We start from the raw sequence: 21,532 nt of genomic DNA, 5'->3' as shown, positions 1-21,532 counted from the left end.
TAGTGTTGCTTTTTTTTTTTTTTTTTATAATCAGAAAGTTGAATTGGATGCCAGATAGCAAGATACATCCTCTGTAATATCCAACACATATATTGTAACTTTTATCCAGATAATAGCAAAAAAAAAAAAAAAATTATTGACTACTTACTCTGTTTATACCAGGTAGAATGAGTAAAAAACTCTGGGCAAAAAGTAGGATTATGACTTATGCTAAGAGTTGTCTTCCTGAGGAACCTTATGTAGCATTTTCTAAGTTTTGTGAAATTTGGTGTGTGGTTTTCCCTGTAAATCTGGGTTACTGTTATCTGTAAGTACTGTGTTTGGGCTTCTCCAGTGCTTTGAACCTAGTACTTTTCTCTCTTTTGCCTTTCTATGTCATTACTACGTAGCATCACTTTCCTTTTTTAACCTTGGCCTTCTAAACATGTATAGATCTAAAATCTTAGGTTTCCAGTTCTGTAAAACAAGTTAGTATTCTAGTTAAATTCTGTTTACTTGAAGAATACAAATACAAATAGCTTGACCAGGGCGACTGTTCTCTTGTGTGTTCATCACTGTATCATGCAGCTCATTTGGACTGATCTCGCGGGGAGTCGTTAATGTAATATCTGATTACATCCTGTGTTTACAATTGAACAATTTCTCTTTGCTCTTGGGAAGCAAATGGCAATCATTTCTTTGCGAGAGTGGTTTGATAGCACATATCATAACATATTTAATATGCTATAATTGTAATTAATGCCAGTTTCTAATGTTGGATTGGATGTAGACGGTTTGGAATAAGAGAGTTTTACATATTTTCAAGTAGCGATGTGGTGATAAAATAGTTCCAATTATCAGATTTGTAAATGAAGAATGATCATTATTTACCTTTTTTGCTATTTGCTTGATTAAAAATCAGATCTCTTAGTTTTGTAGAAAAAAGTATAACTTAAAAAATTAACAAAGGAAAAGCATTGGAGTCAAAATAATGACAGTTACTCTTTTTCTCATTTTTTTCTCCACAGTGATCCTGGTGGAGGGATTGAAATGTCTGAGTTTATCCGAGAGGCCACACCCCCAGTCGGTTGTAGTTCCAGAAATTCTTATGCCGGTCTAGATGCAAGCAACCAGGTAGGAACCTGTGCTGTTTTATTTTGCCTTTTTCCCTCCTCCTGATGATGGGCTCCGTTATTCTCATGTCTTTAAGTTGGTTAATGTTTTGTCATGTCTTTCTGATTAATATTTTAAAATTGTTTATTAATAACATCTTTTATTAATATTCTTTTTAAGTTACTTTTCACATTGATTAATTACATACTTGTTGAGCATTGCCACAGACTCATCTTTGGGTGTGTAGTTTTGATTATAATGGTTGTGAATACCCTTAGGAAATTTAGCTTCTAGCTTGCACTGTTTTATTTACCTTCACATCATCTGTATTGGAGAGGTGTAGATGTCTGTGGTTACCCCCGGTTTAAACGTGGCCAAAAAATAAAAATAAAAGTAAATGCTGAAAATCTGTCAGTGTTCAAGATGTTGAATGGTAAGCCTAAAAGTAAAATACAAATTTGCTTTTACCATTTTTAATGTCTTTCTACTATGTAACTTTTAACTTAAAATGGTAACTCTTGAAGTATTACTTCAAAACTTGGCTGGACCTTTGCTGCTCTAGTTCTCTTATTCATCCTAAATACCTGGATACTAATCAAAGTCCCAGTTACTCCTGCTGTTCTTCTCAGCAGATGATTTCATTGGGTAGAGTAAAATTCTATGAACTGTGTTGGAAGCGTTCATGGTCTTCTCATAGCAGACCTTTACATAACTATAGGTTTTAGTGGTTGTTATGTCAGTCCTTTCATTACATAGAAAAAGAAATAGCTGATTTATATCAGGGTCTGGACTAGACCTCACTTCTCACTCCAGTCTTCCTGTTATCATACGACACAGCTTGTGGATTGGAACCATTCTTCTCTTTGCTCCTGCCTTTCTGTTCTAGAGAGAGACTTAGTCATCCTTATTTTCTGGTCTAACTAACTTCTTGTAACTATCCCACATTTCTCAAGATTTTCAAACACCTTATGGTGTTGACCCTTTCTCTTGCAGATGGAGTACTTACTTATATGGCACTTTATAAGGCTCTACAGAGTAGATTTTCCTCTTTTTTCTTCTGTCTTATATACTGCCTTGTGTACAGTTGACTTTAAATTAATGATTGCTAATTATCTTTATGTGTCTAGGTAATAAAACATTAGAGGTAGATGAGACCTAGCTTCTCATTTAACAAATGAGTAAATAGCAGACATAATTCTGCCAACTCTGTCCTGTCTACTCTTCTGCATTGGTAGCCCTAAGAACAATGTTATGAAAAACACTATATGAATCAAAATCTTGAACAGGGTCTTGTTTTCGAATATATTTTGATAGAAGATTTGACTCTATTTGATTACCATGTTCATGATTTAAAGTGAATGACGAAACTGTTGAAGGTAACAGTTTTGGTTGTGATCGGTTATAGTACAGAACATGTAGGTTCTTAAATTTGTCTTCCTTCCGTAATGAACTCATGGAATGGGAGATGTCAGAGTTTTTGTTGTTGTTGTTGTTGTTGTTTGTTTAAAGACTGAAAAGAGCTATGACATATTAATTGGATTGATACTTTTTTTTTTCTGAGATAGAATCTTGCTCTGTCATCCAGGCTGGAGTGCAGTGGCACCATCTTGGCTCACTGCAACCTCCGTTTCCCAGGTTCAAGCCGTTCTCGTGCCTCAGCCTCCCAAGTAGCTGGAATTACAGGTGTCTGCCACCACACCTGGCTAATTTTTTTGCATTTTTAGTAGAGACAGGGTTCACCATGTTGGCCAGAGTGCCTCGAACTCCTGACCTCAGGTGATCTGCCCACCTCAGCCTCCCAAAGTGCTGGGATTACAAATGTGAGCCACCATGCTCAGCCTTAGATTGATACTTTTTGTTAGAAATTTTACAATGCCTTTTTGAAGACAAGGGTTACTATCCTTGATCCTGTTTTTTTTGTTGTTGTTGTTGGCCTTGTGTTTCTCTCAGTTTCTTTTTATAGAATGAAATAACTCAATTCTTGAATGTGGCTGCATGTTTTGTATTCTTAATTAACCCTGGGCTTTCTTCTTATTGACAAATGTAGGTAATATCAGACCCCCAGAAAGTAAGCCTAGATTTCTCCAATCATCTTTTGGAGACCTTTTTTTCCTTTTTGTAATAGGACAGATGGAAGGGCCAGCAATGGCCAGGCACTTTTGGATCCTGTGACCTTGGCATCCTGTCTGTTGGAACTTGCCTGTTTGTTTTAGGGAGGGGGTCCCTTATTGACTCTGATTAAAGCATGTGTGCATGTTGTTAAACACACAGCATACCTTTTTCTTAAAATAATAACTTTTTAATAAAAATGGGCAAATATTGGAGGTTATTGTGCTACTTGGATTTTAGTGTTTTCGTTTTATAATGTTTATGACAAAATAAATGGTGACATAATTATTCTTACCCTTTAGAGAAGCTGAAGTGAGGAGGTAGAGTCTGACTTTGTGCATATTGCTGGAGATATTACCATTATAGACATACTGTTGTTTCTTGTATGTATTTTATTATATAATGTGTAAGATACTGCTACACATGATCATATTTTATGTAAATTTCTTGTGTACTAAACCGTGAACCCGCTGACCATAGTAGCTACATTGCAGTCATTGTTACCATTCTTTCCTTCACCTCTGCCTTTTTCCCTTTCATCTTCTACCCTCCATTTCCATTCTTTCTTATCTCCATCTTTATTCCTCTCCTTACCTCCTTCTCTTTCCTTTTGTCACTTTTCTACCTTCAAATATTTTAGTGCCCAATAGTATTCAAGGCATTCTACTTAGTGTGGGTTGGGGAGTGGGTCTTATACTGAAAGAGATTGGGATCTTATAGTAGATGTGATATAAGTAACCAAAGATAAAGATGTGATATATGTTACCAAGGGGCCAGGCGTGGTGACTCATGCCTGTAATCCCAGCACTTTGGGAGGCCGAGGCAGGTGGATCATGAGGTCAGGAGATCAAGACCAGCGTAGTCCCAGCTACCCAGGAGGCCAAGGCAGGAGAATAGCTTGAACTTGGGAGGTGGAGGTTGCAGTGAGCTGAGATGGCACCACTGCACTCCAGCCTGGGCAACAGAGTGAGACTCTGTCTCAAAAAAAAAAAACAAAACAAAACAAAAAAACAAAGTAAAAATTGCTGTAGGAATGGTACAGAAGAAGAGCTAATGATTTCATAGGATAAAGTAATTGTTTCCAGCTGGAGAGACAGGCATATGGCTTCTTGGTGGAGGTGGCCTTGCCTGATATGCTCTCTAGTTAGAAGTAACCTCTCTTCCCTGGTATCCATAATCCTTCCTATGGTACTTGTCATAGAGAAGAAACAGTGGAATATTTTAGTTTATGCTAAGCACTTAAATAAAAAACTTCACCCCCAAGTGTAGAAATATACCATTTTTTCTTAATTTTTAAATTTTCATTTTAGGAAATTTAACAAGTGAGGGTAAACAGGAAAATTAAAATAATCCATAATGTCATAATTGATTGTATCATGAACATTAATATCATTAAGTGTTTTTCTACAGTGACAATTTGGGGAATGCATTGCATTTGGATGTACTATAGTTTATATTCTGGACCCCCTGTTGTTTCACATGTAAATAGTCATGATTCTTAGATATTTTGAGGGGAAGTATAATGCAGAAAAGTATGAAGCATAAAATGTAACTACTCTGTTTTACCTGTTAAGAATGTTTTTGTCAGCAAGTAGTAGAATACTCAACTAATAGTGACTTAAAGAAATAGTTGTTTTTCACCTAAATCTGGAGGTGATTGTGTGACATTTATTCAGCAGCCTAATGTTAGGCCTCTGGATTGGCATCTCTGCAGTTCTCTAGGCTTTTTTCCTCAGGGTTGCAGGATGAGCACAGAAGCTTTAATCAAGACCCTGTTTGAAAAGTTAGGAAGCAAAGAGTAGTGTGGGACAGAGAGTTTCCTTGATCACTTTCTTCTCAGACACACACAGACGTTTTCCTGAAGCCCTCCAGCACATTCTCCCACACGTTCATTCACCAGAACTAGTTCATATACCTACCTCTAGACTGGGGACTGGGCCCACTTCTCATATATCAGAAGGTGTATGACCAATTTTGGAACAAAATAGGGAGATTGTTAAAGAAGGAGAAAGGGAATACTTTGTGAGCTTCTGAGCAAATGACTACCATATCCATATTAAATTTTTTTTTTAAGTTTAAATTCCTAGATGGGTATGCATAAAATGGTGTTTTTGTTTTCTTGTTTGTTTTTAAATTTCTGTCTAGGAAGTTATGTTTAATTCTAGTAGAAAAATAGCGTATGTTAATTCTGTAACACCTACTGTAACTTATGTAGCAGGTGTAAGAATGAAACTTTCTTTTGTGATAAAATGCTGTTTTGGTTTTTTCTTGCTGGCAAATTGCAATGTCTTTTATGGCTAATTGAAAGCAGAAATTAGGAAAAACTAGAAGAACCAAGCTTAATAAAATAGTTCAAAATTATTACAAAGCTTATTTTTTATTGGCTAACTCAAGAGTTTATTTGTAGTTTCAACCTATATATGTATGCTTATTTTTATTTCCTTTTTCACTGGTATGTAACTTACACAGCATAGTACATACCTTCAGTGTACAGCTAAGTAAATTTTTACATCTGTCTGCACCCATTCAGTTGCCATCCAGATCAAGAAAGGCCCTCATGCCCCTTCAAAGTCAACATTAACCTATATTTTGAGTGTATTTCTTGTGATATATACCTAACTAAATCAAACCAATGAAGAGGAAGACTTGGAAAGTATAAAGTATTATATGAATGTTCTCAATTTTATTTTACAATGCTAACTTTGCTTGACTGTTTTCTTCTTAGAATCCATGAAAACGAGTTATAGGAAGAGTTGCTGAGACTTGTTGATTTAGTAACTGTTATGTTATCTTTGATTTCCTTAATGTGGAATTTGTAGTACTTATTTATATTATTTTCATGGTAGTATAATAAATAATGGCTGTGAAATTTTAGGGAAGTGTTAAACTATTTTGAATATAAGCACTAAAAGCTCAACAATCAGGTTTTAATTTTCTCCTTATAGTTTGTGCTAAAAATTCCTTTTTCATGGATGCCTTAGGCTTTTATTGATTTATTTTTAAATGTTCTGTCTATAAAGAAGTACTTACTTTTTGTGTCCAACTAAAGAAGGTACATAATGATACACTAACAATTTGATGGTAAGACTTAATGTTGCACTTGGTAGCATATGTTAATGTTTGTCTGCCAAACCTTCCTTTTATACCCTAAGAAGTCTAAATGTATTTCAGGTAGACATAAAGCCTGGTTTTGCTGTTGTTTATAACATGAACATGTCATGATGTAGTATAAAAATAATAGTTGTATGACATGAGTTGCTTGAGATTGGAGGATCTGGCTCTTGAGGGGGCTCCATCAGTCCTGAGCACACAGAGGGATTGGGTAGCTCTGCACATCGGTAAGACACATGAAGCCTGTGCCACAGCCAACAGGTTAAGTGGCTCCAATAGAGCTTGTCCAACAAGTATCTTTTAATGTTGATAAAAGTAACCAATAACATGTTTTGGTCATATAATTTTGTTTGATAATCTTGCTAGTCTGTATTGATAATGACATAGCTAGCATTTTAATTAGTTTTACTTACTTCATGTCATGTTTTCAGATCGGATCTGGTTCCTCGCGTCTTGGAACAGCAGCAACTATTAAAGGTAGGTGTGATCTAACTTAAAAGTTGCCCCTGACTTTCCCTTTCATTTTGGTTGTAGTGAAGATAACAGTATTATACATTCAAATGTAATGAAAAAATCATTCTTGAAATTATTTTATAGATAAAATTATCTATCTTATTAAAAGTTGCTTGACTATTAAAGGTAGATGTGATCTAACTTGAAAGTTGCCTCTGACTTTCCCTTTCATTTTGGTTGTAGTGAAGGTAACAGTACTGTACATTCAAATGTAATGAAAAAAATCATTCTTGAAATTATTTTATAGATAAAATTATTTATCTTATTAAAGGTTGCTTGACTTAAATTGTGTTCTCTTTCATCACCCAAATTTCACAAAAGTGACCACTTACATTACATTGCATGAATTACGTAAGTTTTGATCTATAAGAAACTTCCTTGCCTTAGAGGGAAACTTTTGTGGGTTTTAGTGGGGTTCATGGAAAACTAAATAATTTGATGTGAAACCTTTGAATGTGGGCACAAATGAAACAACGAAAAAAAGTAAGTTATTTTCTGCTGTTTTATCTATTCAGATAATTGATATTGTTTTTACCCTACAGTTTTTTAGGTTACTAATTTTCCCTGGAAAGGAAATTCATATTGGTTCGAGTTATGTAATTTGCGTTCCTTTTAAAAATCCACTTGTTTTTAAATAAATAGTTTTATTAGTTTACATTTTGAAGCTTTCCATGTTATATTGTTTGGTTTGTAGTTCTGTGAGAATAATTAAGTGCTCTGATAGTCCATGATACTTCCTGTTAGTTCAGTGCATCTTCCATTATTGTAACCTTTGATACACAAAAACTGCTTTAGTTGATAGACATCAGTACTCCTTGATGTATTAATACTTCCTTGGTTGTGCCACACTACAGCCTTACTGTTAATATAAGGTCCTCACATGTTTCTCTTAACTTTGTAGGAGATACAGACACTGCTAAGACTTCTGATGATATCAGTTTAAGTCTGGGCCAGAGTTCTAGTCTTTGTAAGGAAGGAAGTGAAGAACAAGGTAAGACCATTATACTTTACCATGATGTCATATACTGTGGTGACCAGAGTTAATTTTTAGAATATGCTGTGTACAATCTGGCAGGAGTTTATAACAATTTAATATAGTATTTAAGGAAACATTAATATAAAATGTTACTGGGATAGTAGTAATACAGAGTTATACAGGCTTTTAGCTTACTGGAACTCAGTTATACATGTTCTGCCAGATAAATATGGAGAGAGAAATTCTATGAACATATGCCCCAGAGTGAATATGAGATAGGAGATAAGAATCTGCTATTCTTTTAGTTGGTCAGACCAAGTAGCCCAGCTTAGGGATAACCTAGTATGTAAAACTGTTATTTTCCTTTGGTACAATCTCTAAATGCCAGCTGCTTCATCTCCTGCCAACTGCAAAAACAGCAATAAGTTTTGATGTAGTGTCTTAGTTCATGTGCATTGCTATAAAGAAATACCTGAGACTGGGTAACTTGTAAAGAAAAGAGGTATATTTGGCTTACGGTTTTTCAGGCTGTACAAGAAGCATGGTGCTAGCATCTACTTCTGGTGAGAACCTCAGGAAGCTTCCAATCATGGTGGAAGGGGAAGGGGAGCTGGCATGTCACATGGTGAGAGAGGATGAGAAGAGAGAGGGGAGGGGTGCCATGCGTGCTTTGTTAAACAATCAGCTCTTGTGTGAACTAATAAACTGAGAATTCACTCATTACCGCAGAGGTGGCAACAAGCCATTCATGAAGAATCCACCCTCATGACTCAAACACCTCCCACCACGCCCCATGTCTAACATGGGTGATCCACATGAAATTTGGAGGGGGACAAATAGCCAAACCATATCACAGAGAAATAACTTGCTGTTGGACCTACTGCGAAACTGTGCATCTATTACCAACATGGTACCTTCCAGATTGTTAATAGAAATTTTGGCTATTTTTGATTTTTTTTCTTCAACTCAATTGTAAATGAATATTTTGAATTTTATTGAGTCTTTTTAAACTCACATTTTCATGTTTAATTTCTAAGTTTCAAACATAAAGCAACAGATATGTCATCCCCATTTTGTAATGGACATTTTCCAAAGTTCTGTAATCAGAACCTGAATCAGAACTAGGTTAGAAACTTTTCTCACTATTGCCACCATGTTACAACCCTGTTATTTTTATTAACCTACGGGTGATGTTTGATGGGCAGACAGGCTGACAAATTTTTTATTCTTAATTATGAAACTTGTTTATGAGGCTACAAACGGGTAACTAAATGATGACATTTGCCCATTCATTTAATGTTTTTCCCAGGTTCATTTCTTACAAGGATGTTTTGTTACTGTTGGAATTTTAAGTTTATTATTGTAACTCTCTCCTTTTTTTGAATTACTGTACCCTCTCATTGTTTCTTTGCTTCTGTGGACTCTCTTATCTAACCCTATACCTTATTCCTAAAACCGAAAAGACCTTTACGTGTACTGTGTGGGCGGGGCACAGTGGCTCATGCCTGTAATCCCAGCACTTTGGGAGGCTGAGGTGGGTGGAGTTTGAGATCAGCCTGGGCAACATGGCGAAACCCTGTCTCTACTAAAAATACGAAAATTATCCAGGGTAGTGGTACACACCTGTAATCCTAGCTACTCAGGAGGCTGAGGCACGAGAATTGCTTGAACCTGAGAGGCAGAGGTTGTAGTGAGCTGAGATCGTGTGACTGCACTCCAGCCTGGGTGACACTCAAATAAATAAACCCACACACATACATAGGTACGTACATATGTATGTATGTACTGTGTGGTATGGAAACTTAAAAAAAAAAAAATGAAAGGTGAATCAACTGGCTGTGGTGGCTGATGCCTGTAACCCCAGCATTTTGGGAGGCCAAGGCAGGAGGGTTGCTTGAGTCCAGGAGTTTGAATCCAGCCTGGGTAACATAGTGAGATGCCTTTCTCTACAAAAAATAATAAAAAAATTTAGCCAGGCATGATGGTGTGTGCCTATAGTCTCACCTACTTGGGAGGCTGAGGTGGGAGGATCACTTGATCCCAGGAGGCTGAGGTAGCAGTAAGCTGTGATAGTGCCACTGCACTCCAGCCTGGGCAACAGAGGGAGACCCTTTCTCTCTCTCTCAATCAGTCAACCAATCAATCAGTCAATATCAATTTCTTTGAGAAGTACAATATCCTTTTCTATAATATGAGACCATCACAGTGTCTCAACAACTAGATAATAATCTTAGAGGGGTTGGTGCCCTTGCGTTTAGGGGTTATATATCTTATTTTATATCTGGAAAGTACCATATGCAAACAAGATTTTTATAGTCTGGTAGGTTGGGAATCATATACACACAGATCTACCCTTGCAACTATATATTAACATAGACAGTGATGTCTGGCATTCACTGGGTGCATACTATTGATCAAGTTTGGGGTCGGCATACTTTTCTGTGAAGGACCAAATAGCTTTGTAGGCCATGTGGTCTCTCTTGCTACTCAGCTACTCAACTCTGCCACTGTAGAGTGAAAGGAGTCATAAACAATACATAAATAGTGGGCATGGCTGTGCCAGCCTAAAATTTGGTTTACAGAAACAAGTTTGAGGGCTGGATTTGGCTTCATGGGGCTTAGTTTGTCAACCCCTGGTTTAAGTCCTCTTCTAAGCATTTTATATGCATTTACCCAGTTAATCTTCACTATAAACGTTTGAAGTTGGTACTGTTACTATTCTCACTTTACAGATGAACATGTTATTGCTTAGAGAGAAGTTATAAGAAACTTGCTCAAAGTCACACAGCTACAAAGTGACAGTCCTATAATTCAAATCTGGTTTTGAATTAGGCTTTTTAAAATCTATACTATACTACTTTCATATAGTTTTAAAACTTGCTTTTATCATGCAACATTTTCCCATATGTTTAACATTAAAAAAATGTTGTTGAGTACTATTGGCACTGTTTTAAGTACTGGAAGTAAATCAGTGAACAAAAAGACAAAAAGTTGCACTCTCATGTGGCTTCCATACTATTAATATGGAATCATACTGGTAGAAATCAACATATACTGTAGTAAGTAGAGACAGAAGATAGGGATTGGTGGGGACTAGGGAAATTTTAATTTTAAACAGAGTAGTTGACAGCAAGCCTCTCTGAGAGCAAAGACCTGAAGAAGGAGGAGTGAGCTCTCAGGATATCTGAGGGGAGGGGCCCCCTCCACGCAGAGGGAACAACAAGGGCAAAGCCCCAAAGCGGGAGCATGCCTGTCAAGTTTGAGAAATATTGTGGCTGGCTCAGAGTAAGTGAAGGGCCAAACAGTATGGAGTTTTGTAAGCCATCTTAAATGTGCTAATTTTAATTCTGAGTGAGATGAGGAACTGCTAAAGGGTTGTATTTCATTTCAGTGGAATCACTCTGGCTCCTATTTTGAGGAATATATTAAAAGGGGCAAAAGTTGAAGCAGGAGCTCACTTAGCAGATGATTGCAGCAATCCAGAGCACAGATCAGAGTAGTGAGAAGTAGTCTGACTGTGTGTGTGGAAGATACTAAAAAGATAGGTTATGGATTTGGATATACTGTGTGAGAGAAGTAGTGGTCATGGATGACTCAAAGGCTTTTGAGTTAAGCATCAGGGAGGATGGGGACCTGCCACCTGAAGGGGGGAAGACTGAGGAGGAGCAGATTCGGGGTGGGGAGAGCATGGAGGGTAAGTTAGGGGGTTCAGTTCAGGGCATATCAGGTGCTGTTAGACCTGTACGCATCAATGAGTAGATAGGTTCAGATTTCAGGTAAGAGGTCTGGGTTGGGGGTTTTAGATTCAGGAGTTGTCAGTGGATAAATAAAAACAACAACAAAAATCAGTCATATCAGTTAAGGAGTTGGGTATTATGAAGTTGATGAAGTATCAGGGCAAGCATACTTGTTAGCTGCTTGGGGTTTATGTGGCCTGACTTCTTGATCCAAATCCCTTTTCCTAGTTATGGTTTGGCGCCACCTAGTGGCAAATGTTCATGCTGGCTTTAATACCATTTGGGACTCTTACTCCTGTGGTTTGGATTTACAGGACAATGGCCTTTAGTTAGTTGGTTAACAGTTAGTTGATTAGTTGACACTCATTTTGTCACCTGATTCAGGATGACTGGGGGAAAACAGGATATTGGGGTGTATCTTCAACTTTTTCACTTCTAAGATAATCTACAGTTTTCCTACCTCTTGCTCATGTCTTCCCTATCCAAGATCAGAACTTCAGACCATACCCATGTGAATATGAGGGCTGGGTAGAAGATAGAGGAACTAGTTACAGGTATTTCTGAATTTTAGTTTGTCGTGGGGATAGAGAACTGGATGAGATTTACAAAGAGGGAGTATAGGCAGAAAAGTGAAAAGTTCTAGCTAGGTGCCATGCTCACACCTGTAATCCCAGCACTTTGAGAGGCCAAGGTGGGAGGGTCTCTTGAGGCCAGGAGTTCAGTACCAGCCTGGGCAACATGGTGAAACCCTGTCTCTAAGAAAAACTATAAAAAATTACATGGGTGTGGTGCTGTGCACCTGTGGCCCAGCTACTTGAGAGGCTGAGGCAGGAGGATTGCTTGAGCCTGGGAGATCAAGACTGCAGTGAGCCATGATTGCACCACTACACTCCAGCCTGAGTGACAGAGCAAGACTCTCTCAAAAGAAGAAGAAAAGAAAAAGTGAAAAGTTTTAAGATCTGAACCCTGTGCCTCTTTAGTTTAAGAACTCCAGGAGACTGAGTAGGAACAATTAGTGAGATCAAAGGAAAAGCAAGACTGTTATCCCCCTGTGATCAAGGAGAATGGACTGGCCACCTTCGTCACGTGCTGCTGATAGGTCAGGTGACATGAAGACTGAGACTTGACCATTGGGTTGAACAGTGTAGAGGGTGTCGGTGACCTTGATAAACACAGTCTTAGGGGAGTTGAATTGGAATACAAAGAGAGAATTGGAGGAGAAGAATCAGACAATGAATATAGGCAACTCTTTCAGTGAATTTTTGTAAAGATGATAGCAAGCAGGAGAAGTAAAGATAAAGGAGGGATTTCGATTTTGTAAGATGTTGTAAGAGAAATAACAGCATGTTTGTATAATTGATTGTTATCCATAATCAATTGATAGGGATGATCAGAGAGAGAAAGAAGGTACAATTTTTGTTTATAAAAGTAATATATATGTTACCTTTAGAAAATATAGTTAAGTATGAAGAAAAAATTTATACCTCTGCCACTGAGAAACTTGTTTCTTTTTGCATATCACTTTTTTTCATATTTTTTTGCTTTGATATAATTCAGTGGTTTTTAGAATATTATGCATCCATCACCACTATCTAAATCAAGAACATTTTCATTACCCCAGAACCTGCACCCATTACACTCCCCATTTCCTCTTCAAGCAGCCCCTGACAATCTCCAGTTTACTGTTTCTATGAATTTGCCTATTCTAGACATTTCATTTAAACGCAATTATATGTGTTTTTTTAACGTGTCTGGCTTCTTTCACTTACCTTATTCTGGCATGAATCAGGATGTTATTTCTTTTTATGGCTAACTGTGGTATATCACTTTCACATTTATAAAAATATACGCACATATTCCATTAGCATTCATTTAAACTTACAGAACTGGATTTTTTTTTTTTTTTTTGAGATGGAGTTTCGCTCTGTTGCCCAGGTTGGAGTGCAGTGGTGAAATCTCAACTCACTGCAACCTTCGCCTCCCGGGTTCAAGCAATTCTCCTGCTTCACCCTCTCAAATAGCTGGGATTACAGGCGCCCACCACCACACTCGGCTAATTTTTCTGTTTTTAGTAGAGACAGAGTTTCACCATGTTGGCCAGGCTAATCTCGAACTCCTGACCTCATGATCCATCCGCCTTGGCCTCCCAAAGTACTGGGATTACAGGCATGAGCCAGCACTTGGCCAGTGCTACCTTTTTCACTGAATTATTTTCTCATATTATTGCATAATCTTTGAAACTGTTTTTTTGTGCCTGTATGAAATTATTAGTGGACTACATTTTCAACCATTATTTATAGGACATTGTTATACTTTTTGTGCTTTAAGAACTTTTATAATAACGTGACATGAACAACTTTGTGCTAAAACCTCTTACGCATATTTGACTCTATCCTTTAGCAACGATTTCTTACCTTCAGTTTAAGAATACCTTTTCAAGTTTCTTGGCCATATTGCCAGATTGCTTTAAGAAGGTTACACCAGTTGGTACCACCATGAGCAGTATGCCTTTCTTATTCTAAATGCCACTAATAACAATTGTTTAAAAAAAGTTTGATTTGATGAAAAATAGTATCTCTTTGTGTTGATCTGAGCCTCTTAACTTTGATATAATTTTTTTCATATGAGTAACAGTAAGAAAAAATGTATTTACTTGAAAATTTCCTGAAACCACCTAAATTTTTTCTGACAAAATTAAACCTTTTATGTTATATTTGTTTAGCAGTATTGAAAAAAATGCATGTATTAAAGTAAGTTTGGCTGTGTCTTTTAAAATGAAATACTTTTATTTCTGTTTTATTAATTCCTCAGAAGGAAGTTGGTTTTGATCATTAGCATTTAAAAAATATTTTGTTATCGTAGATTTAGTGATTTTCACCTACTTGCTCAGAGTCGCTAAGTTTTCTGTAAAATTCATATCCTTGAAATGTGAATATCACACCAACTGATAATTGCTTTTTAGAGATATAGAGTTTTTAGAAATAACATTATAATTTAATACTACAAAAAATACAATGCCAGCTTTTAAATTTTGATATTTAGAAGATATAAGAACCCAACCACTGTAGCAGCTGTGTTGGGAAAATAATAAAGGACATGGGTTTTACTTACCTTGAAAACTTTAAAACGTAAGATAAAGTATAATTGGACATTTATAAACTCCAATTTTTATGGTATACTCCAGAGGCTATCTGTGAGTTTTTAATTAATTAATCATAGTGAAATCTACATTTAGATTTTTAAAAAGTACATAAACATTTTTAATAACTCATTCCTTTCTTTTAATCTTAGGGGGAAATGTCTGCTTTGGTCATTGAGATTCTACTGGGAAGACTCAGATTTACTATAGAATCTATTATTTTACTTCGTCTATCCAGCTATGACAAATAAGACAATAATTTTTATTTTTATTGAACTAACAGCAGGTTCAGATGTCCTTGTCTGGCAAAACATATATTTAAAAATCAGCTATTTTGCAGTTTGGTTGTCAAGCTATATTCCAAGATAAATTACAATGTAGGTAGGTAGGTAGATGCATTGATTTATATCTGTATTTACATTTATATATATAGTATGTATGATAAGTCACTAATCACTGGTCTGGATGGAGGGTTAAAGCAGTGATCTTATAGATACAAGAAGATAAGTATTTTTTTCATGAAGTATTTTATAATTGCTATACCAATAATGAAAGATAAAAATAATGAAAGATAACAATGTAATTATTGCTGTTTTTACCATTCTGAACAGCAAGAGGATGTCTTACATCATTATGTCTTGTTTGGGCATTGGTCAGCCTATTTTTGTTGGTTTGTTTCTGATTACTGTAGGTTTTCTTGATTTGTAAAATAATTGTGTTAGCTTTTTGAAAGGATTTTAATATTGTGTTAGGTAAAATAATGATAGCCACCTTTAATTGTGACGGCATTGTGTCAAGCAATACATGTTATTAACTCAGTTATTTCCTTGCCTATGACTCAGTGAAGTTGATGTCCCATTTTACAAATAAGGAAACAGATTTACAGGGGGTAACCCAAAGTTACCAAGTTAGTAAGTTGTAGACAGAGCTTGCCTAGAAATCCAGGCCTATTTTAAGTATAATCCTTTGTTGCCTCTTATTTTATTGTTGATAGTCTATAGAACTCTTTCTGAGGCCAATTGAAGAACTATAGAACTCTTTCTGAGGCCAATTGAAGAACTCAAAGATTTGGAAGTTCAGTTCAGTTCGGTTCATGAATAGAAAGCTTTCTTTGTGCAGCTGTGAAACAGAAAGCAGCTCTTTGGTGAACTACTTGAGAAATTGTTTATACTTGATTTACTGTATGCAGTGAATTCTTTCCATTGTGAAACAGTAGAAAAGCAGATCATACATTTATTTTAACATTTCCAAACATGTGTTTGAAACAGATTTGGCAACTGATCGGAAGCTCTTTCGTCTTGTCTCCAATGACTCCTTCATCTCTATTCAGCCTTCCTTATCCTCTTGTGGACAGGACTTGCCAAGGGACTTCAGTGACAAAGTGAACCTGCCAAGTCATAACCACCACCACCACCATGTTGATCAGTCTCTGTCCAGTGCCTGTGACACAGAAGTAGCTTCTCTTGTACCTTTACACTCACACTCTTACAGAAAAGATCACCGGCCGCGAGGTGTACCACGGACTTCTAGCTCTGCTGTAGCTTTTCCAGACACGTCACTGAATGATTTTCCCCTTTATCAGCAAAGACGTGGGTTAGATCCAGTTAGTGAGTTAGAATCTTCCAAGCCTCTTTCTGGATCCAAAGAATCTTTGGTGGAAAATTCTGGTTTATCTGGGGAATTTCAGCTTGCTGGTGACTTGAAAATCAATACTTCTCAGCCACCCACAAAAAGTGGGAAGAGCAAACCTTTGAAAGCAGAAAAAAGCATGGACAGCTTGAGGAGCCTGAGCACACGGAGTAGTGGGTCAACAGAAAGCTACTGTAGTGGAACGGACCGGGATACTAACAGTACTGTCAGCAGCTATAAAAGTGAGCAGACCAGCTCAACTCACGTAGAGAGCGTCTTGTCAGAGCATGAGGAGTCTCCTAAAGCAGGAACAAAAAGTGGGAGGAAAAAGGAGTGCTGTGCAGGCCCAGAGGAGAAGAATAGCTGTGCCAGTGACAAAAGGACTAGCAGTGAAAAGGTTGCCATGGAAGCGAGTACCAACAGTGAGGTTCATGAGGCCAAGGACCCCACCCCCTCCGAAGAGGTGCACAACCAGAGAGGTCTCAGCCCCTCTGCATCTGAAGAAGCCAATAAAAATCCCCATGCAAATGAATTTACTTCCCAAGGGGACAGACCACCTGGGAACACTCCAGAAAACAAAGAAGAGAAGAGTGATAAGTCAGCTGTTTCTGTGGATTCCAAAGTGTGTAAAGATGTTGGTGGAAAGCAAAAGGAAGGGGATGTTCGACCTAAATCTTCTAGCGTAATCCATCGGACAGCTTCTGCCCACAAGTCAGGCAGGAGACGGACAGGAAAAAAACGGGCTAGCAGTTTTGATTCAAGCCGGCATAGGGACTATGTTTGCTTTCGAGGAGTTTCTGGCACCAAGCCACACAGTGCTATATTTTGTCATGACGAAGACTCTAGTGATCAAAGTGACTTGAGTAGAGCATCAAGTGTTCAGTCTGCTCACCAGTTCAGCAGTGATAGCTCGTCTAGCACTACTTCTCATTCCTGTCAGTCTCCTGAGGGCAGATACAGTGCTCTAAAGACCAAACACACTCATAAAGAAAGGGGCACAGACTCTGAACACACCCACAAAGCTCATTTGGTTCCTGAAGGAACCAGCAAAAAGCGTGCAACACGACGGACTTCTAGCACAAATAGTGCCAAGACTCGTGCCCGAGTGTTGAGCCTGGACAGTGGCACAGTAGCATGTTTGAATGACTCAAACAGGTTAATGGCACCTGAAAGTATAAAGCCCTTAACCACTTCAAAATCAGATCTTGAGGCCAAAGGGGGAGAGGTGCTAGATGAGCTAGCTTTATTAGGACGGGCTTCCCAGTTAGAGACAGTCACTCGATCTAGGAATAGCTTGCCAAACCAGGTTGCATTTCCTGAAGGGGAAGAGCAAGATGCAGTCAGTGGAGGTAAGTGAACTGTAAGAAGAGATTTCTCTAAGAGTCACTGCTTTTTCATACTATTAATTAGAGTAGTACTTACTAAAATATGCTTCTGTTAATATTACCCCTTCCACTGTGTTATTAAAATAAGCTATCTTGAATGGAGAAGTAGGTGGTTATCTTAGAAAAGGTTTTGGTATGAACACCAAGAACATATTTTTTTGGTTGCAATACTTGAATATGTCAATTTGTTCTTGATGGTGTCAAGAACACCAGTTTCTAAGCCAGTTGCCACCTGTTAATGTTTTGCTGGGAATAACAAAAATTAGCCCTCTTCCTTTTTATAACAATAGCAACAATAAAGTATGTAGTTATTTAACGGCACCAAATCAGTTTCGGTCATCTCTTATACAGTATATGACACTGAACTTTCAAAGTTAGATCACTCAGCCTGTTTGTTATATAAGAGTTTTCCAAATATTACTTTAAATCTGATTATGTACATTGAGAATTGTGACTCTTTTTTTAAGTCTGTATCTTTGGTTTTATTTCTTGCTTACTCATTTTTCAGGTGTTAGGAAAATACTATTTTTTTCTATAATTTCACACGTTATTCTTAAAGTTTATTAAATTCAGATTTGCAGTTTATATTGGCATTTGGTATCCATTAATTGATGTAAGATGCTCCCATAATAACAGTGATGGTGTTCTGGTTAAAGTAATAGCTTACTTATTTCAGGTTTTTGGAGAATTGTGCAAATTTGGATAGGTGATTTTATATTCTGTCAGTGTGTGTTGGCCTCTTTATTTCAGAGTTGTTATTTCTTGCTGTTTTCTTCTGTCCAAGATAGTTTGTTTATTTGGTTCTGGTTTTTATGGAATCTGCTTCTTGAATAGAATCAGAAAAATCAGGTCTTTTGTTGTTAGTACCTTAGTTTTTTTAGCCTCTACCCCCATTCCCTTTATTTATGCTTCTGTCTTTAAAGTTTATAGTCTGTTTGATATAGTAATGTTCAGTCACTTATTAAAAGTTAAGCTGGATTTTGTTTGTACAAACATTCTGAAACATATGAATATATGCTTTTTCTCAAAGATGTTAATTTCACCCAAAGTATTTTAAAAGTCCATGTTGTGGTAAACATTTTCCTAGATTTTTTTGGGTGAAGTTTCTAGCCAGATTATTTCTAATGGGAACATAAAGAAATTATCTGGTACCTGAAAAAAAATGTAGTTTATCAAACCTAAATATTGAGAACTAACTATATCTGAAGTGGTTATAACCATTTGGTGACAATAGAGTAATTAAATTCTCTCGAGTCTTTGACCTGGATATAGTTCTCTTTTTTTGTAAACAACCTGAAATGCTTGTAGTGATTTCTCACACAAATCATACCAGGTATGTTCACAGTATGCAGGAAACCACTGGATTTTAAAATATAGCTTAATTTTTAAAGTTATCAAAATGAATTTTAAGTAAACATGCTATGATAGAAAAATATTACTGGTCTGAATATTGCTGAAAAGTAAATACTGAAAAAATATGTACAAAAGTATGTAGTAAATTCATGCCTTTATATTTAAAATGTCATTTCCTTTTCACGGGTACTGTGTTTTAGGAAAAGTTACTTGAAAGGTGTTATTTGCTTCTCAGTGCTGTTCTTTAAGCTATATTAGCCCTCGTTTTTCCAGGTTCTAGCTTTTGTTTTCTTTTGTTTGTACTCATTTTTTTTTATTTATTTAAATAACTCCATTAAATGTTAATAAATAATGAAATAAAAATATCTTCTTTGGTGGAAGAAATGTAATAGTCTGTATGCTGTTTAAAAACTTTTTGCCTAGGGAAGGCATTGCACAGGCTATTTTTATTTGAGCTTCACTGGGTTTAGAATACAAATAAGAGCAAAACTAAAGCACTTAAATGTGTTGGGAGTTTTTTAATTGGTTTTCATCATAACTAAATATAGGAGTTTTGTTGGGAGTTTATTTGGGCTTTTTGAAAGTTTGGAGGTGGTGGGAGGGGATTTGTTTTGGTTCTCATTATTTAAAAATTACAGAGACTCTCAAATACTGTTTAAAGATATTTGTTTATGTTAACATTACCTGTTATAGCCCTGTCTGACAGTTTAGAAGAAATGTTTCTGGGCTGTCCTGCCTTACATAGTGTACTACTGAAACCTGTCAACCAATCATGTTACTGCTTGGCCATTCATATACCTATGCATAAGCAATAGATAGATTTTGTCCTGAAGAATATGAAGGTGTGGATAACCGATTTCTTTTCATTTTATTTTAAGGTAGTTGGTGGTGGTAGTGTGGAGAGATGGAATTTAGGAAATATACTTTAAAGTACTAAAATAATCTAAAATAGAAGGTAATCTAGTTTAGTGACATGGAGTCAAATACCTTTGTTAGTATGTGGGCTCCGTATTGTGACTCTGGGAAATCTACTTATAAACCTCAGCTTCCTCATCTTAGAACGAGATGATTATAGTATCTATCTCATAGGGTTGTTGTGAGGACTAGGCAGTTAATACACAAAAATGCTTATAACAGTGCCTGGCACACAGTAAATGCTTACTAGTGCTGCTGTGACTATCCAAGGCCAGTTAGTTATGCTACACAATGTAGCCTGTCCTTTAACCTTATTAATTCAGTGGTATAAAATTAAAGTAGAAGAAAATGATTAAATGTAGAAATAAACTAGAGATAGTCTAAGTGTGCCATTGTGAAACTCAATAGTAAAAATAAAAAATATCTGATTCCCTAGTTTATTACATAATGCTAATAGGAAAAACATTTTTTATTAACATCAATTTAGTGACAGGGATTTTAACATGATTTTGGCAGTAGTATGTCATATATTATCTTTTTTAGTCACGTAACAAGTGATTGTTTTCATATGCCCTGTCATCATTAATCAAGTTCTTTGGTTAAAACTGAATTTCATCAATAATGGTTTGTGATTACTGAGACAGGAAATATGTTTTAAGTTCAAACTAAGTCATTTTCTGTTGATCTCTTGTTTTGTACTTAATTTTTCTTTTTACATTATAAGGCATATCTTTAATGTATGACTAATATTTTAAGAAATGAAAACTACATACAAGCTGTATGGTAGAAAAATGTCCTGTGTTTTCTAGCCTGTATTACTTTTAATGAAGTCCTTTTCTTTTGAGCCATTTAAACTTATTTCCTGTGTGATTCAATACTGTTATTATAGCATATTTTCTGTATCACTTAATGGATTACAAAGAACAGCCTGAGTGGAGAGGTTTGTGTTTACTTATTATTCTTTGTGCTTTTTTCTGAATTGTTTAACCTCTAGTTCTCTGTGAAATTTATTTTAAATATAATGTTTGAGTCACTATTCTGTAAGCATGAAATAGGATCCTAATATAATATTGTGTTGGGAACCAAAGATAATCTTTAAAGAAACAATTATTTAAAGAAAAGTCAGATCTTTTCAATAAAAATTTTATGAGGGTTTGTGCTATACACATAAATTGAAGGTGTGTTATTTTGTACCCAAATATCATTGAGCATTAGATAGAAGATAAAGACAGTAAACAGACAAGAAAATACAAATTATAGTTTTTGTAATTTGCTAAATAGAAGGACTCTCAAGTCTAATAAACTTAATTTTCTGATTTCCGGGTCCACATGGAAAGTTAGAAGGAGCAAATTAGTAGAAGGGATGGGTACTTACAGAAGCTGAAGTAATGACAGCAGAAGAAATACACAGCTAACCCCGAAAGAGGAGCTGTAATAGCTGTACAAGCCAAAGCAGGAAACCCAGCAGTGCGTGGTCATTAAATGCAGGGGCAGATATCGTTTTAATTTTAATAGTGTTCAAGGACATCATAATAGCATAACTTAATACTGTATTAAAGTATAATGCTATACT

General features: G+C 36.3%; 1 protein-coding gene across 9 annotated transcripts in view; it reads left to right on the top strand.

Annotated features, from left to right (window-relative positions):
- Positions 1-21,532, top strand: part of PCNX1 (pecanex 1) — a 223,015-nt gene that overhangs the window by 54,860 nt on the left and 146,623 nt on the right. For 8 of the 9 annotated variants that reach the window (XM_030930409.1, XM_010360621.2, XM_030930412.1 and 5 more), the window contains exons 3-6: positions 1,008-1,113; positions 6,744-6,789; positions 7,727-7,816; positions 15,946-17,655. In XM_030930409.1, coding sequence (XP_030786269.1) covers positions 1,008-1,113; positions 6,744-6,789; positions 7,727-7,816; positions 15,946-17,655 — 1,952 coding nt within the window. The remainder of the gene's footprint in view (positions 1-1,007; positions 1,114-6,743; positions 6,790-7,726; positions 7,817-15,945; positions 17,656-21,532) is intronic. The other variant, XM_010360624.2, reaches the window with a different exon arrangement.

The sequence above is a fragment of the Rhinopithecus roxellana genome, chromosome 5 (genome assembly GCF_007565055.1).
Source record: "Rhinopithecus roxellana isolate Shanxi Qingling chromosome 5, ASM756505v1, whole genome shotgun sequence".
In the NCBI taxonomy this organism is placed as follows: domain Eukaryota; kingdom Metazoa; phylum Chordata; class Mammalia; order Primates; family Cercopithecidae; genus Rhinopithecus; species Rhinopithecus roxellana.
Note: the sequence above shows the minus strand (reverse complement) of the source record. Positions and strands in the feature narration are given on the sequence as shown.